This window comes from Budorcas taxicolor, chromosome 11, assembly GCF_023091745.1.
Source record: "Budorcas taxicolor isolate Tak-1 chromosome 11, Takin1.1, whole genome shotgun sequence".
NCBI classification, from domain to species: domain Eukaryota; kingdom Metazoa; phylum Chordata; class Mammalia; order Artiodactyla; family Bovidae; genus Budorcas; species Budorcas taxicolor.
The window spans coordinates 21477166-21496345 of record NC_068920.1 but is presented as its reverse complement, the minus strand read 5'-3'; the positions used below and the strand labels follow the sequence as shown (position 1 = coordinate 21496345).

The window sequence follows — 19180 nt, the reverse complement described above, 5'->3', positions numbered from 1 at the left end:
CTGGCTTTTGGAATAAGCACATGGACCCAGCTATGTAGTTCTAGTTCCCATATTAGCAAGTCAGACACCTGCCATCGCGCTCTTTCTCTAAGGAATCACCATTCACCTCCTGTCTCCTGCTCTTCTCCCCTCACTGAACCCCAAGCAGGAACGGGCTGATCTCAGGGGTGGCCCTTTGCCCTAGGTATGCTGTCAGACACACGAAAACACAGACTCTAATAAATTCTCTTTAATAGTAAATTCCACTGATACAGATAATTGGAAGAAGAGGACACGCTCTTGGGACTCACAGACTTCAGAGTAAATGCAAGCTCAGAATTACCAACTGATGAAGGAACAGTAACATACTTCCAAGGAGTCTGCCATTGTTGTTTTTTTTTTTTTTTTTTGGTCATACTACTTACAGGATCGCAATTCCCCAACCAGGGATCAAACCCAGACTACAGCAGTGAAAGCCCAGGATCCTAACCACTAGGACACCAGGGAGCTCCTCTGACATTCTTTTCCTAACTGCCACTTATCAATAGTATGACCCCTGGCAGGACATGTACACAAACCATTGCTTTCTCTGTGAAGTACATCCAATATCTGCTCCATTTATTTCATAATACTATTCTCAAAAGTCCTTTAGAAATCATATGAAAAAATATATAAATAAAACATACTGTAATTGCTATTAAATTATTCAAAGAAATTAATTTTTTTCTCATAATGTAGAACTGGATGCTATCTTTAGGGTCTAAAAAACTAGATTATCTAACAAATGAAAATAATTGAATTACAGGAAAACCTAATTATAATTCTCCTAACTCACTCGATTCATAATTTACATTGCAATGAATTTGCTGGTTAGGGGATTAATTAAAATCACTGCTGTAAAAAAAGGATTCATTCAATAATTCTTTGGGAATGCAAATTCAAGTTCAGCAAATAATGAGCACATTTTAAAAATGAAATAATGTTCACATTTTAGGAGACGATTAAGCAAATTGTGAAATCATAACCCAAAAGTGTTTTTAGGTGATCTTATTGATGTCCTCCAAGCTGAATGTTTAGAAAATGAAATTTGAATTATAAGTCAATTGTAAACCTCTGTACTCAGGTATCGGGGGTGTGTGTGTGTGTGTGTGTGTGTGTGTGCGCGTTTTGTGTGTGTGTGTGTGTGTGTGCGTTTAGTCACTCAGTCATGTCCGATTCTTTGTGACCCTATGGACTATACTCCTCTTTCCTACTCCAGGGGATCTTCCCAACACAGGAATTGAACTCATGTCTCCTGCATCTCCTGCATTGGCAGATGGATCCTTTACCAACTCAGATATTGTATGAAAAGCAAATAACATTCAATAAAAAGGCATCAACACCAGTATAGGAATGTGAGCTTCCAGCTTTACAGAAACACAAGTCCTAGTTGTTAACCAACTTCTGGCACTCAACTTCAGGCTAGTCCTGCCTTGAATACTAATCAAATGGAAATGACCTGAAGTTAACCCTCCACATGTAAACCCTTTCTTTAAAAAATTATAGCAAGGAAACACATTCTTCTAACAGAATTTTAGAAGGTTAGAAAAAGTGCACAGAGCCCAGCACAAATTTAACAGAACTAATAGCTTTGCTGCCTGGCAGCATTTTTTATCAGGATCATCAAAGACCTAAGTTATTTTGGTTATTTTTCTGGATAGTAATCAGTGTCTGTGCATTAGTAGTGTGGAATATCACACACATAACAAGAAAGTCTGCAACAGGAATCACAGAAATAGAAAACAGACTCATGAACACAATGAGGGAAGGAGAGAGTGGGATGAACTGAGAGAAGTATGGAAACATAGACATTACCATATTCAAAACAGTTAGCTAGTGGGAATTGGCTGTGTGACAGTGCTCTGTGACAACCTAGAGGAGTGGGATGGGGGTTCAGGAAGGAGGGAGGGGACATATGTAGATGGGGGGGTGGGTTCAGGAAGGAGGGAGGGGACATATGTATACCTGTGACTGATTTATGTTGATGTACGGCAGAGGCTTCTCTCATAGCTCAGTTGGTAATCTGCCTCCAATGCAGGAGACCCTGGGTTGATTCCTGGGTCGGGAATATCCCCTGAAGAAGGGATAGGCTACCCACTCCATTATTCTCGGGCTTCGCTTGTGGCTCAGCTGGTAAAGAATCCACCCACAATGTGGGAGACCTGGGTTCAATCCCTGGGTTGGGAAGATCCTCTAGAGAAGGGAATGGCTACCCACTCCAGTATACTGGCCTGAAGAATACCATGGACATGGTCCAGGGAGTCACAAAGAGTTGGACACGACTGAGTGACTTTCACTTTCACAATGGCAGAGGCCAACACAACATTGTAAAGCAATTTTCCTCCAATAAAATTTTTAAAAAAGTCTTCAATGAGTGAAGGCATCACACTTGCTCTTACTTCTTTTAAGAAACAAGGTAATAAGAGTTACTTCCACATATGAAATTACAGAAGTTGCTTTTTTGAATTCCAAACTTGAGATTTAATAGTGACCCAGTTGGCTCCTTCACGGTAAAACTGAATGTGTCTAGAACTACATACCATAACAAAAAATAACACATTTGATTTCCTGCTCCACATTTATTGGGGCCAGAGAGGCCAGGTGTTTTCCTTTCAAATACTTGGAAAAATATAACACAACAGCAATTTCTTAAATACAGAACAAAACTTTCTGGATCATGAATCAACAGAGATGTAATAGCTTATAGATATCCACTGTAACAGTTTCATAAAATGTCATTCATCTAAGGCATTCAGAAACTCTTTCAAACCACACATATACACATATTCTATATACATGAAGGTATCCATTCATGAATAGTTTTTTAGAAGCACTGTGTACGGAAGGCTAAAATAATACACATTTAGATTCTATATACTTTTTAAGAGACAATTTGGGGTTCTAAGAAACAGTGATTAACATTCAAACCAACATAGATTTTCAAACCTGAATAGGTAAGATTTTTGTGATGCCAGCTACAAGAAAATCTGTACTATGAATTGTTTGTTTTTTTGAAGGCCTCTTGCAAACTAGAGATTTCAAGCCAGGAGTAAACATTCACGGCATGAACAAACAGGACGCCTAAGGTTCCAAAATTTCCTTCCATATGGTTTTCTTCTTCACCTCCCTACCTCACCTGGATGTTAAGTTATTCCTTCCAGATGACAATGTGGTGAAGGATTTTTGAATTTCTGTTTCAAATGGACTACACTACTCCAAACACAGAGATTTTTGCCACGACATCCAAATATCATTTAATAGACCCATATTTCTTCCTAGGACAGACAGAGAATCACTAGGAAAGGACAGAGCTGACAAACAGGAAGGAGACAAGGTTCAACCCTTTCTCTGGCCAGTTATGCAAAACGAAAGCATCAGTCTGTTATCAAAGTTGTCAGCTTTCCCCATTATAAACACAATCTCTAGACTGCCTTGCAGCTTGCCCTCTGATGCACCAGAGATATATTTGGGTTAACCAACCAACCTGTTCCTGTTGATTCAGACAAATCCCCCACAACCCAAACCGTTGCACGATTTAAGGAAGAAGTCACCAATTTTCAGGCACTTTTCAACATTTAAAAACTTAAATCCAGTTATTTCAAATCTGTTGGACAAACACTCCCCACTCCCCACAACAAAGTAAGCTAATTCTTTCATAGTATTTCTGTGAGAGGACATATTCATAGTATTTCTGTGAGAGGACATATTCCTTCAATTTGCCAAGGAAACAGCATTAATGCTTTCTTCCTCCTTTTCTGCAAATTCCAGAGCTCTGCTTCTGATAACGTAGCACTTTAGGTTACAAGAAATCAGCCCCTGTTTAAAGATTCTTCGTGGATCCAAGCTGGAGAGTATATTAATGTGGGGGAGTACATTGCCACGACTGACATTCTTGATACAAAAATTCAATTTCAGTTGAGTCCCTGTGATCCCCTGAGCAGCTGTAAATGCCCTGTACTATAATGAGGCAAATACTTTTGTAAAACAAAAAAGTATTCAAATCTATGTCCATTTATATTTATACTGGTACAAAACAGTGATAGAAGATACTGATTTTTTTTTTCTGAAGTATTTATAGTTTCAAAGGAAAATAAAGACACTATTGAGAAATCTCTAATGAATGATTAAAAATAGTTTGGGGTGGGTTGCCATTCAAAAGTCTTCCCAGAGTTCTCATCTATGTTCTATACAAACTGTAAATAAAATGTACACAACCAACAGATGTATTATACATACACTGGATATCAATATGTACTTGTGAATTAAAGTTCCTTAATATGCACATCCCCACTTAGAATACAATCCATTACATAGGCAAAGCATCATTCTGTAATAACAGGTCAGGGATAGCAGCAATACGATAGTCTAGTTATCCAGTGACCTCAGAAAATATCCTAGGTCCTGATGTGATACTCCAAGCTTCAGAAAGAGCCATCCACTAATATTTAATACAGTTCTCATGAAGTACCAGGCTACTTTGCTAATGGCAATTATAGTAAAATGTACTGTCTTTTCAAAACTCGTTTCTTCAAAATCTGACTGGATGGTACAACAGGAAAAATAAGCCACCATGAGGTGATACAAACACAAAGTGTTAAAGATATAGAAAGTATGGGCATTTTGTTTCTCAGATATTTTTTGCTGTCTATCAGTGCCCTGAACACACAAAAGGTACTCAGATCACCTGAACAGATGCTGAAAGAGCAAAGCTTTGCTGGGAAGAGGGCTGCTCTGAACTGTGTTCGAAAATACACAAATAATTTGATTATCAATCTGTGTTTTACAAACTGACATGGCACATCATACTGAGTACTGCTTTAAGAGTTATGAGTCGAAACCTTTGGGTAACTTAATGCACTTGTAACCAAAATTTACATATATAATATGCAAAAAAAATTAGGTTGATTTATAATAAACCATATTAGTCCCAGAAGACAGAATGGGTTTCAAGTAAACACATATTTTGTGTGTACTATTGGAGATATCCATTCATGCCCAATGGATTCAAACTTTAGTTAAGCGGCAAGTTACATAGATTCTGGATATATCTATGACTTTAATATTCACTCTTGGTGTGTACTTGTAGGTCCAATTCTAAATCTGTTGGGCACATGAACAGAGAGCTCAAGAAAGGTCCCTGATACCTATGATCACGATTTTGAATCTCTGCCACTTTACCCAAACTTCATATTAAACAATCCTGCAGACCACTGCTGCCGGCAAAGTAGATCACCCGAGGGAGAGATGCTAAATCAGACCAGATGGTTTCACCTGCTGCAGCCCTTTTCCTGGGAAGGGCCAACTCCCTTGGCATAGCAGTCTCTCTGGCTTGAAGCTGAGATCACACAAGAGAAACCTATTGTGTTTCTGCCAAGTTACTGGCGAAATCAGCACGCCCAGCAACCGGCAGAACCACCATATCAACTCCCAAGATAAGCGGCCCTCTTATAATTCTCATGAGAATAACAATTCTTACAAGAATTTCCCCTTAAACAGTCTTATTCTTCCCCTCCTACAGGAGGTTTTCCTCATGCTTCTTGTGACAGTCAAATCAACCCAGGACAGACTCTGGCTTCTCAGTAAGAGTGTGTGTCGTGATGGTTGGCAGCACATTTATTACACCGAGTGTTCAGTCAGGCTTCACAGATTTGGTTGGAAGTTGAACAGTCCACTGGGGAAGCCTTTGAATGATAACATGATGATGCGTTAGTTTCTCCTCATCAACCCAGAGCTTCTCAACACACTCCACAGACACAGTCTGGACTGTTGAACCCGGGCTCTCTTTACACAGGAACACACACATGAGTGCTTGGCCTTTATGGATGCCAAAGGTGGGCAGGCAAGTTCAAAGTCTGGACACAGAGGCACTTCCAAAGTTTGGCAGGGAGGAGGAGGTGAGTTGATTAAGTGGGGTTTTATCACTGCAGTCTTGTATAACCCAGACACCTGTGGCACATGGACACGAACTGAGATCTTTAGGTTGTGGATGGGTCGTGCTTTTTCTTCTTGCCCCGGCAGGACTTGCAGACACAGCAGATGATGCACGGGGAAGCCAGAAGCAGCAAGGGCGAAGTCACCAAGGCGATGATACCCAACCCCACGAGAATCCCGACCACCTGGAAATGTAGAAGAAAAGCCTATTTCAGCACGTCAGTCTTTCTGTGTATAAACTCCACCATCAGCTGTGGACTGTTCTTGCCCCCTGCCAAAATTTCATAGATTGAAACTCTAATCTCTAAGAGGAGGAGGATGTGTGGAAATGGGAACCTTGGTAAGCAATTAGGATATGAGGGTGGAGTCCTCATGACAGGATTAGCGCCCTTATAAGAAGACGCACAAGAGAGCTGGTTTCTTCTCTACTCTCTGCCATGTGAGGACACAGTGAGAAGAACGCCATCTATAAGCCACAAAGAGTGTTCTCATCAGAACCCAACAACACTGGCACCGGAATCTCAGACTTTCAGAGTTCAGAACCGTAAGAAATAAATTTGTGGTTTGAGTCTTCCATGCTATGGTTATTTGTTACAGCGGCTTGAACTAAGACACCATCTCAGGCACATGAAGCAGTTACAATTATGAGACCTTGCATCCAGCGTCCAGCAATGGTCTAAACTGGATATGAACCAGGGAGACGGCAAGGACAAACCAAACGCTAACTCAGGCTCTGGCGCAAGCTCAGTGGGATCACGAACTGCTGGTGTTGGCTGCCTCTCTACTTGTTTCCTCAACAGTCTCAGAGGAAATGTTAACATCCTCAGAGGGATGTTAATAATGGCTACTAGGCTATGAACACCAACTTCCTCAAAAGGAACATGAAAAACTCTTAAAAATAAATCAGGACTCCCTTTGAACCTGCCACGTAAACACACAACAGTATGTACAGAGGTTTCCAAGCCCCAACACAGCTCATGGGATTTTAAGACCTCTGCCTTTCATAGCAAACATGCCTCAAAGGGCTCTAGGGAATTCACTCTACCAGTTTTTTTCAGGAGGAGTGAGCTTTCGGCTTTGCCCTTATTCTGCTGGAGTTTTTTCCATAAGGTATTAACAGAAAAACCTGAACGAACTTTTGGGCCAATCTGATTCTTGTCTTTCTGTCACCCTGACTCTCCACTTCTCTAGGAGACTGGGCTCATGGATTAACTTCACGGCCAGAAGTTCCCCAGAACCTCTCAGGCTTGGATGCGTAAGAAGGGAACAGAGGGGGCTTTTCAACCCATTCAAAGCCTGGCTTCTCTTACGCTCCCTCTAAGGTCAGGGTACCTGCGTTCGGTTCCACATCACTGACGCTCTCGAGTGGCCGAGCTTATTCCTACACGGCCCTCTGTCATAGTGTCTGAGGAAAATGTCATTCTGAAAAACAAAGACAAAGGTTTTGGTAAACACACAGTTTTTGAATGGAAAGATGGGTACTAAGCCCATCAAATCACCTCAGTGGATAAAATTAATGATGGCCTCTAAGAACTCCCGAGTGACAATTCTTAGATGATAGCAGTTTTATAAATCATTGCATGAAAACACATTATAGTCCCTGAGACTCTTTATTGATTCTAAATAAGATTAACAACCTGACTGATTATCTTTGAAAGGTAACTCTAGTAGAAGTGCAGTATGGAATCAAAGGACCTTGAAGGAGACAGCTAAAAGGCTGTCTTCTTTTTAATACGCCAGTGGCTGAGACAGACAAGAGGTTAAATACAGTCATGCAGAATTATGTAGGTAACTAACGGGATGGGGAACCAGGGAGAAGAAACCCCAGATGAGGAAGAAGCACTGGGTAGGAGGCAGGGACTTTGATGAGGGAAGGGACACACAGAGAAGGATTTTGCTGGGAAGACAACGGCCAGAGTTTGGACGTGTTGAACTTGAGACATGCAAGCAGTGCTGTTCAAAAGGCAGCTGATTTCACAGATATGGATTTCTGGGAAGAAGACTTGGGAAACAGTGTCCTTGGGCCGAAGAATCCACAGAAGTAGATGAGATTACCCAGGGAGAGGGTATAGAACACACATATTTAAGAGCAGGCCAAGGGGAATACCTGTCTCCCTAACCAATACGGATCTTCTCTTGCCCTTGGCACTTCTGTTTCTCAGGTATTCAGACTTGAACTGGAATATACAACATTGTTCTCTGGCTCTCTGAGCTTTGAAGGACACCACCGGTTTTCCTGGGTCAACCAGCTCATGACAGCTGCTCATGGGAGTTCTCAGCCTCCATTATTACCATGTGAAAAAATCCCTTATGCTAAATCCCCAGGAATCAATCTATCTATCTACCCACCTATCTGTTCTACTGGTTCTGTGTCTCTGGATAACTTTGACTAATAAAGTGACTATTCTACATGAATTCGGGAGAAAACAAAAGAGTACACCAAGGAAGAACCTGGAAAGGAAATTGATCATTGGCCAGAAAGGAAATCAGAGGAGATGGTCTCACTGGAACGGAGGTGATCAAGATGTCAAAGGCAGCAGAGAACCCAGGTAAGGTGGGAGCTAAAGTATCCATTGGATTTCACCCAAAAGGAATCTGTCAAGGCCTTGATAAAACACAGTCATTGTCTGGCTATCTGAGTCACTGCAATGACCGGAGTGTCAACAGCTAGAGGTGATTACTCAAAAGAGCTTGGCTCTTTTGAGGCTTGGCTTCTAAAGGAAGGAGAGAAACAGAACGGCAGCAAGGGAAAGCTGCAGGCTTGAGAAAAGTGTTACTTGTTTTTAAATGAAACATAACTGAGTCCATGGGTAGGTTAGAGAGCAGGGAATGGAAGCTGAAGTCATAGGAGGGAGAAGACAGAACCAAAGGGGATAAGTCTCTGAGGATCCCAAAGCAGAGGATGAAGACTATCTTATCCTCTGAAACAGTGGAGATGAGAATCAAGGTGGGAAAAAACCCAACTCCGCACAGCAAAACTCAAAACCACTCTTTTTGGTGTTGGTCTCAGGCTTGGCTTGTGGACAATCCCCCTTCCCCTAGACCGACACTCTAAAACTTCCCTATAAACAAAGACCAACACCATCATCTGACATGGAACACTTGGCTACAGAAACACATCGTGACCCACAAGCCAACGGTCCCTGGCTAAAATCCAAGAAAATGAGACCTCAAAACACAATGACCAGACGATGCTGTGTATCTAGCAACCTCATGTTTATACCATTTCACCTCGAGCACCAGAACAGTCCCAGTGACAACACTGTGTTCTCTGCAACAGCACACCCAGCACACATTTCAGCCAAAGGATGGAGCGATCTGGCACACATATTTATTCCCCTAGGCTCTTGCCTCCTAAAGAGAACCTCATGGGCTCAACCTCTGCGTGGATGTGAATCCTATTAATATGCTGGTTAAACCTGAAGGGGAAAAAGGGGGATTTGTTTTATTTGTAAAGCATGAGGGGTACACAATCAGGAGTCATACCCTCATCCAGAGTATCACTCGTTTGGAATTAGGAGATGTCTCAAATATCAAACATTATTAGAATTCAAACTTAATTGTAATTCAAGGGGCTATAATAAATCACATTTTTTAATAGAATGAACACCTGTCTGTCAACCCGAGTCATGGAGATTCTAGAGTCTAAAAGGTCAAATTTCTCCTCCCCAATGCATATGCCTTCCTGAAACCCTGACATCAAGCTGATTAAGATTCTTACTCATAGATGTCAGCCTACATAACTTACCTAATTTTTAGTTAAAAACCAGGCATGTGGTGGCCAGCATGCAGGCCATGTTAACTGCACTCACTGCTGCTGCTGCTGCTAAGTCACTTCAGTCGTGTCCGACTCTGTGCGACCCCATAGACGGCAGCCTACCAGGCTCCTCTGTCCCTGGGATTCTCCAGGCAAGAAAACTGGAGTGGGTTGCCATTTCCTTCTCCAATGCATGAAAGTGAAAAGTGAAAGTGAAGTCATTCAGTCGTGTCCGACTCTTAGCGACCCCATGGACTGCAGCCTACCAGGCTCCTCCGTCCATGGGATTTTCCAGGCAAGAGTACTGGAGTGGGTTGCCATTGCCTTCTCCAACTGCACTCACTGAGTATGTATAATACTAAAGACCAACACAAATTGAATTGAAGCAAACAAAGCAACTAAAGGGTTTCCCTTATGCCTCAACTGGTAAAGAATCCACCTGCAATGCAGGAGACCTGGGTTCAATCCCTGAGTCGGGAAGATTCCCTGGAGAAGGGAAAGGCTACCCACTCCAATATTCTGCCCTGGAGAATTCCATGGACTGTATAGTCCATGGGGCACAAAGAGTCGGACACAACTGAGAGACTTTCACTTTCAAGCAATTAAAACAAAAAATTGAGAAAAGAATAGCCACCCATCCAACCATGACTGAGGGCTTACACCGATATGAACATATTTTAAAGGTCCAAATTGCCAAAACAGGGAATAACTATAAACAAACTGCCAAAATAGGGGATATCTAAAGGGAACATGTCACCACAAACTGTAAAACACTAGAATTGAAAACAATCGAATTCTCACCAATTCTTCACATTACCTTTTAACTCTGAGGTTTCCATTAGCCTCAACAATGGACTGAATGGAACTGGACCTGAACTTGAGAAGACATACCTCACAAACAGCGGGGAAAAGAACAATTAGACCAGATCCCTTATGTGAGAAGGGAACCCTGGGAGAGCAGTAACAATCTTGCTGTCACACTCATGAATGAAATAGTAATTAAGAGACACTACCCATCTAAATGGCTTTTCTCCTTAAATTAAAGAAGAAAAAAGCAATCTAATTGTGACAGGCAGAATAACTGCTCCCCTAAAAACGTGCCGTGCTGTGCTCAGTTGCTCAGTCGTGTTCTTTGCAACCTCATGGGCTGTAGCCCAGGCTCTTCTGTCCATGGAATTTTCCAGGCAAGAACACTGGAGTGGGTTACTATTTCCTACTCAGTGGATCTCCCCTAAAGATGCCAATGGTCTATTCCCCAAAACATGTGAATGTGTTACCTTACATGGCCGAAGGGATTTTGCAAGTGTGATTAAAGACCTTGAGATGGGTGGCGAGGGCGGGGCGGGGGGGGGGTGGTGATTAGCCCTTATTATCCAGAAGGGCACGATCTAATTACATGGGTCCTTAAAGGCAGAGACGTTTTCTCAGACGTTTTCTCCCTCAGTCAGAGGGAATGGCTCTGGAAGCTAAGACTATGGAAGAAGGCTCAGGAAGATGTGATGCTGTTGCCTCTAAAGATGGAAAAAGGGGCCATAGCCAAGGAATGTAGGCAGCCTCTAGAAGCGAAAATAAACAAAGAAATAGATCCTCTCCAAGAGTCACCAGAAAGAACACAGTCCCAAGACAACTTGATTTTCATCCAAGGAGACCCATGTCAGATGACCAATGGACGGAACTAATGATAACACATCTGTGTTGCTTTAGGCCACAAGTCTGTGGTAACTCGTTACAAGAGCAAAATCAAACTACTACGCTAATAGTCCTTTATACAACAGAATGAGACAATGCCCCCAAAGCTGGAAATGTCCCTAAAACAAAAGTTTGCCTTTAAAGGTAGGACGACACACTTAAAGTAATCAGAGACGTGCATGTGCAGTAGCAGACTCAGGATGTTTCATTAAGGAAAAATAACTTTCTCTGGCAGGAAAAAAAACAAAACAGGTTCAATATTTTAAAAGAAAAGTCCATCAGGTATGGGCTGTCGCATAGACACAGGACGGAGGAGGATACACAGGGAGACCCTTCTGGGCTGCACTTACATCCAGGTTCTGAAGGCAGTACCAGCAAAATGTGTGTTTGCAGTTCTTACACATCATCTGAGCACAGCCTTCGTTGCGCTCAATATAAACCCGGCACACTGGGCACTGCTTAATGGGGGCTTCTGCCTCCGTCCCAAAGAGGGTCCTAGAAAAGAAATGAATGAGAAATTATAGTTTAAGGATAAAGAATGCTGAGTGATTTTAAAAATCAAGGACCACCAACCAGAGATATGGGTAAAGTGGGCTGAATATAATTAAACAGCTGAATGATGCTCTTCTAGACTCAACTTTGTGGTCATCCACTGAATTCTCAGGGCTCCTGATAAGCAGGGAGTGAACTCGTTGCTGTCTGTACTTAACTTCATGTCCCAGGAACAGGGTGGGGGTAAAAACAGGCGCAGTGCAGATTATTCCTTGTTCAGATAACTCAAAACAAAGAACCTTAATTTATTTCTCTTTAGCTTTGAGTGAATTACATAATTGTATTTTCCATAGCTGATTGAATCCATTGTTTTGCCAAATTAGCCTTTCATTCTCTGAGCACACGCTGTCTGACTAAAAAGTACAAGAAGTCTGCCACGCGGTGGAAAAACCAGCTCAGGATCCAATAGGGGCAGAGATCGTCTATACAATGATCTGTGCAAATAAACAAACGGATGGGGATGGGAGGGAGTCAATCATCAATACTTTCAAATAAATGCCCAATATCACTGAAAAGACCTGCTTAGGATAGATGAACAGGCCAGCAAAGCTTGCAGGCTCAAGGAGCAGAGAAAATAAGTAGAACTGAGGTGGAGGGCGGCCTGTGTGAGCCAGGCCTGGATTGCATTTTATCTACTATTCATCAAAACCACCACTCAGCACATGAAGACATCAGGTTCACAAAGTGTGGTCAAACCTATGATTGGATTCCATGCTCATAATAACCCTATAAAGCAGTGAGACAGCCACCATTTTCATTCCTCCCATTTTCTTTTTTTTTTTTAATAGAGCAATAGACTTCAATCCCTGGGTTGGGAAGATCCCCTGAAGAAGGGAACGGCTACCCACTCCAGTATTCTGGCCTGGAGAATTCCATGGACTATATAGTCCATGGGGTCTCAAAGAGTCGGACACGACTGAGTGACTTTCACTTTTTCATTTTCAGACTCATAGAGGCTGAGTGACTTGCATAAAGTCACAAAGATACCAGCGGCAATGTCAGAACTCTGTCTCTCCTCTGGGATCTTCACACTGTCTTGTGATTCCTGGAGACCTTGCTGGGTGGCAGTGAAAATGTGCCTGGTCCTGGTTAAGTGGGCACATGCCTGCCACATGCGCTAGCTCTTTTTCTCCCCTTGATGTGTTTGGTCTGCGACTCAAGCACAGCATCACACCAAGGAGCATTTCTGTTTCTGGAGAATGGCCCTCCATACTTCAAGGATGCTGAGTGATTAAGCCAACTGGCCAACACTGTTATTTCTGTTCTTGCTGATGCAAAACAGCCGTAGCCTCAAGCAAAGCAAGGGATCAAACACAAAGTTCTCTCACTCTGGGCTTTGCTGCTGCCATAAATAAATACCCTCTGTTCTGCAAGGTACAGAGTGAATTGCTTCTCATCATAGCAAATTCTCAACCTCATTATTGTTTTTTTTTTTTCAGAGCATAAAATATCGAAAGATAAGCTCTTTTCCTTTAGTAAGCATGAATTTTAGCAGTATACTACCCTGAAGGGCTGTTGTTTCTATTGCTGTTTCTTTTAATATGACTGGCACACCCCACGAGCTGGCAATTGAGTCAGCTAAGAAAATCATTTCTTCACCTCTTCACAAGCAAGAATGAGGTGTATTAATTGTAGGCAGTTATGGTACCTAAGCAAATGGCTGTGGACAAAAGCTATGACTTCCTACATACAGAGAACCAGGGGACCACAGCCTCCTACCTAAAGAGAAATCAAAACTCATAGAGACTAACTCCAATGTACCTGGAAGGTTGTTCGGGGGTAATTAACTAAAATCCCTTTAGACCTGCTGATTTGGTGATTCTTGGTTAATAACGTACCATTCTGAGACACTTCTCAGGAAAGCCTTGCAGGTAAAGAACTCACCTAGACATTTCATCACAATATGGCTCTTTCTCCAAGCAACAGATTTCTAGGAACAAAGGTGAATGATCCCAAAGATCAAGGTTCCTTCCTTACCCATGCTCTGTTGGCAGGATGCCGGGCTGACTGTCCCTGCAGGAGACTTCTGCATGCCAAGCATCCTTGCAGCATGAGCAGAACTTCAGGTGGCAGGAAGGGCACTCCACCAGCACGGGCTGTCCTGAGTCACTTGTTGCGACGGGGCACACTGTCTGACAGTCTGCGACGGGACACCACGTTCTGCAGGGGTCCAGGTGGACTTCTAAAGAGGAAAGAAGGAAAACACAATGGTCTATCTGTCTTCCATTCAAGCTTGAGCTTTCCTTTCTGCCTTCTGTTGATTCTTTTTTATAGGTCAACATTCATAGATGCTCAGTACAAACAAGGGCAATGATTTCCTATCAGAGGTCTTCACAGTGGATCCAGAACCATTCTATATCACAGGTCATTTAAAAGTGTGATGATAAAGGAGGGAAAGAAAGGGAAAATTAAGACATATTACATTTAAAGTTTGGAGGAGGAAATGGCAACCCACTCCAGTATTCTCGCCTGAAAAAATCCCATGGACAGAGGAGCCTGGCAGGCCCCAGTCCACGGGGTCGCCAAAGATCAGACACGACTGAGTGACTAAGCACCATACTGAAAGTTTAGAGTGGATCCAGACCTGCACAGTGGATCCAGGTCACCCAGCCCTGCCCTACTTCTCAAAGTAGGTGCTCATGGAATAGGTCATCATTGCCCTTATGAACAAGAGAAGGAGCCTTCTCACTAATCAAAACGCACAACTTCTTCGGAATATTTCTAACAGTTCAGCACTCTAAACAGGCAAACATCTCAAGTCTCTTCCTCAATTATTTTGGGTACTATCTTGGAGAAAAATAAGGACGTGAGGAACCAACCAAAGCAAAAGAAAAAAAGTTCATAAAAGATTTTGTCCTTTCAGGCACTGAGAGATAGGTGGTGAGGCTGCTTCTGTTGTTCAGAGAGAAATTAAAGAAGAGCCAAACAGGGTAGTGATGAAACAGTGTCTAGTGAGGCTCAGCCAAGAAGTCAGATTCGCTGTCAATCTGGATCTTCTGCTGCCCTGGCAATGTGCTACTGAGGGACAGTTTGTAAAAGACCCACACATTCTAGAAACAGAGGGTAGGGACCTCCACAGGCCATAAAATGATCATCACACACTACATTGGCTAGACCCCTGTGGCGTGCTGAAAAGAAAGTAAGGTTTGCACGTGGACAACTGTCTTCCTGTGTGAGTGTTTACAAATCTTATTCCACCTTCCATTTTCTAGTCAATAACAGTCCATATTCTTGTCACATAACATAAACTTTCGGTGGAAAATGTCATGTGGGAAATGATGTAAGAAGCAGAGGAGCCCGTTTTTCTCTGAACTAACATATTTTGCAAATTTTGAACCGGTGAGATTCTAGTTTCAAATCACTTAAGGCTTGTGATTCTTGGAATTTCCATGAGAACGCAAACAAATCCAAAGAGTGGTGCAAAAATGAAATGAAGGTATTAAGTAGGAGCTTAATGTTTAAGGTAATAATCTTACAAATTCAGTATGGAGGGAAAAAGACTGAAATCCTCTAGGAAACACTGTCTCCAATAATATTTCCTCAGAAAATGCAAAAATTGGACCTATGCTTATTACAGCTTTTCATTCAAAAATAACATCCTTAAACATATCTTCTTATCCAATAATTCTGGAGGGCAGGAGTTGGAAAATGAGAGGTCAGGTGAAATCAGAAAAAAGAACCCTAAGGTTAACACATCTTCAGACTCTAAGAGGAATGAACCCCTCTAAGATCCCTAAAACTTGAGGACAGGCTGATGAGAAAGTCAAGGGGATACTGATACACATATGGCTCCAAGATCTTGAACTTTGATTTCCACACCATTTATATATTTTTTTCTCCAAACTTTTTCTACTTCACAAACACAAAGCCCAAAGAAATGAAGTCTGATATGTAACTTAGCACTCAGGATTCCCACATTAAATATCTACTTACCATTCTAAATCATAGGTCTTTCAAAAGTTTGATGACAAAGGAGGGAAAGGAAAGGAAAATTAAGACATATTATAAACTTTATTGGGCTTCTCTGGTGACTCAGACAGTAAAGAATCTGCCTGCAATGCAGAAGACCCAGGTTAGATCCCTGGGTTGGGAAGATCCCCTGGAGGAGAAAACAGCTACCCACTCCAGTACTCTTGCCTGGAGAATTCCATGGACAGAGGAACCTGGTAGGCTACAGTCCATGGAATCACCAAGAGTCGAACACAACTGAGTGACTAATACTTTCACTTTCATAAAGTTTAGAGCATCTCTAGTTAGAACTGGACATAGAACAACAGATTGGTTCCAAATAGGAAAAGGAGTACGTCAAGGTTATATATTGTCACCCTGCTTATTTAACTTATATGCAGAGTACATCATGAGAAACCCTGGGCTGGAAGAAGCACAAGCTGGAATCAAGATTGCCGGGAGAAATATCAATAACCTCAGATATGCAGATGACACCACCCTTATGGCAGAAAGTGAAGAAGAACTAAAGAGCCTCTTGATGAAAGTGAAAGAGGAGAATAAAAAAAGTTGGCTTAAAGCTCAACATTCAGAAAACTAAGATCATAGCATCTGGTCCCATCACTTCATGGCAAATAGATGAGGAAACAGTGGAAACAGTGTCAGACTTTATTTTTCTGGGCTCCAAAATCTATGCAAATGGTGACTGCAGCCATGAAATTAAAAGACGCTTACTCCTTGGAAGGAACTTATGACTAACCTAGATAGCATACTGAAAAGCAGAGACATTACTTTGCCAACAAAGGTCTGTCTAGTCAAGGCTATGGTTTTTCCAGTGGTCATGTATAGATGTGAGAGTTGGACTATAAAGAAAGCTGAGCACCGAAGAATTGATGCTTTTGAACTGTGCTATTGGAGAAGACTCTTGAGAGTCCCTTGGACTGCAAGGAGATCCAACCAATCCATCCTAAAGGAGATCAGTCCTGGGTGTTCATTGGAAGGACTGATGCTGAAGCTGAAACTCCAATACTTTGGCCACCTGATGTGAAGAGCTGACTTATTTGAAAAGACTCTGATGCTGGGAAAGAGTGAGGGCAGGAGAAGAAGGGGACGACAGAGGATGAGATGATTGGATGGTATCACCGACTCAATGGACATGGGTTTGGGTGGACTCCGGGAGTTGGTGATGGACAGGGAGGCCTGGCATGCTGGGTTCATGGGGTCGCAAAGCATCAGACACGACTGAGCAACTGAACTGAACTGATTGATCACCTTAAAAGGTTCAACTGGGCAACTTGTCTTCAAAGCTCTAATCAATTAAAATTATTTGGCAGATGTTCTGACTTGTTTCTACCAACTTACTATGTCAGGTATCTGGGTGGCATGACAGAAGCAGAAACAATAAATAGAGGAGCAATTAAAGATTTAACGAATTCCTATTAACAAAAGGGCCTCGGTATACAGTGCAGCTACAACACACAGTCCAGCACAAAAGAGCAAGAGCAGGTACTTCCCTGGTGGTCCAGCGGTTAAGACTTCGCCTTCCAGTGCAGGGGGTGTGGGTTCAATCCCTAATGGGGGAGCTAAGATTCTACATGCCTTACGGCCAAAAAAAACCCAGACATTAAACAGCAACAGTATTGTAACAAATTCAATAAAAAGACTTTAAAAATGTCCATATCAAAAAAAAAAGAAAAAAGTCTCTAAAGAAAGAAGCAAGGGGAGAGTCGGAGCCACAGAAAATAGTGATAACTGACAGTGTTAAGGTGCTATATTGTTCAGCCCCGCATTGAGCTATTTCCAGAGAAAAGACACAACTCTCCAGAGATAGACATTTGTCTAGGGCACCTCTGAGTCTCTTGGAGAAGAGCATCCCACAATGGGGCGGGGATCTGCACGTACCAGTCTGGCCAGGTTACACTGCAAGGGTACCTGAGTGCAACCCACCACCTGTCCTTCAGATGGTCCTTCAGCTGGGCTCCCAGAAGAGCAGCAACGATAGAGAAAAGTCAGTAGAAGCTAAAAGGGCTGTTTTGCTTTTTTTTAATTATTATAATTCCAATACAAGCTTCATTTTGCTTCACATATCTCGCGGTTCAAATAGGCCCGAGAAGCCAGGCTAGTAGAAAAGAGAAAAACGCTGAAGAAGCATCAGACATTGGCAGCCCTGGCAGCTAACAGGACTTCCCAGAACCCAAGCCAAAAAGGAACAGATTAATGGGCAGCAGGTGGTGGCCAAAGCACTGTCACATGAGCAAACGCTGTCTTCTCCTCCCTTTTTCCTCCACACCAATTATCTGAGGGGAGTCTGAAGGGAAGGAGAGCCCCCAGGGCTAATGCAGGACTTTCTAAAACACTTTATTACTACTACTATGAATGCAGTTCTACCTCCTGGCTTTTGGCTCAGGAAACACAGTTAGTATGCAGATAAACAAAATGCACATTATCCAAAACATTTAAGGTTCAGTTTCTTCCTCCTTCCAATTTCTATTCCAAAGATAGAAAAAAAAAAAAAAAGGGAAGGATGCATATTCAACTAATTTCTTCTGTATCAGCAGTAATGAAAGCTTTCTGTAGCTTTGAGATGAACCAAAGCTCAGAAATCTAGAAAAAGAGAATAGTGCCTCCCATACGTTAATATGAACATGATTTAAAAGTGATTGAGAAAAATAAAATAAAATAAAAGTGATTGAGAGTAGCAGCCTCACAGCAGAGACAGATGAAGTCATAGAAGAACTGGAATTTACTTATGAAAATTAGAATTGATTACTGAAGTAAAGCCTCAGGACTATTTGATCTTCAGATTCTGCTTGCTCATGTAAATTACGCAAGGCAGGAAATGCTATTTAAAACTATTTTGTACTTCTGTACTCTGACAATTATTAGGACATAAAAACATTCCAAGAAAATAAAACTGCCATGAAACCTAAAGACCACGTCTGACCCCAGTAATTGTTTTTAGTTTTCAAAAACTAAATTTCAGACCCTCAGATTTCCCACCTAGAACTAGATATGTGAAGCTTGCTTTTCATTTGGTTGTATATTCTCTCAGCTGACACGAGTGGTTTTTCTGCCATCTTCTACTACTGTGAGGCTGTGCCAAAAAAGACATGGTATGAAATTGTATTATTGTGGGAAACACTATGCACTCAAGCTAATTTAATTATCAGCTGAGATAAATCAAACTGTTTTAACTTTTATGACCCACTGCATTTTTAATTATGCCAAAATTAATTTGCTTTCTGCTATTGCAAAGAACAAAGGTCTTCTGCAGATAGTTAAAATGCA

The 19180-nt window shown here is 42.0% G+C and overlaps 1 protein-coding gene across 6 annotated transcripts in view; it reads right to left on the bottom strand.

The window, feature by feature from the left end:
* Nucleotides 1-2577: 2577 nt before the first annotated feature.
* RNF144B (ring finger protein 144B) overlaps nt 2578-19180 on the bottom strand; it is a 150738-nt gene continuing 134135 nt past the window's right edge. For all 6 annotated transcript variants that reach the window (XM_052648718.1, XM_052648719.1, XM_052648717.1 and 3 more), the window contains 4 exons: nt 13925-14129; nt 11746-11890; nt 7282-7371; nt 2578-6134 (listed from right to left, as the gene is read on the bottom strand). In XM_052648718.1, the coding sequence (XP_052504678.1) occupies nt 5994-6134; nt 7282-7371; nt 11746-11890; nt 13925-14129 (581 nt within the window). In that variant the 3' untranslated portion in view covers nt 2578-5993. The remainder of the gene's footprint in view (nt 6135-7281; nt 7372-11745; nt 11891-13924; nt 14130-19180) is intronic.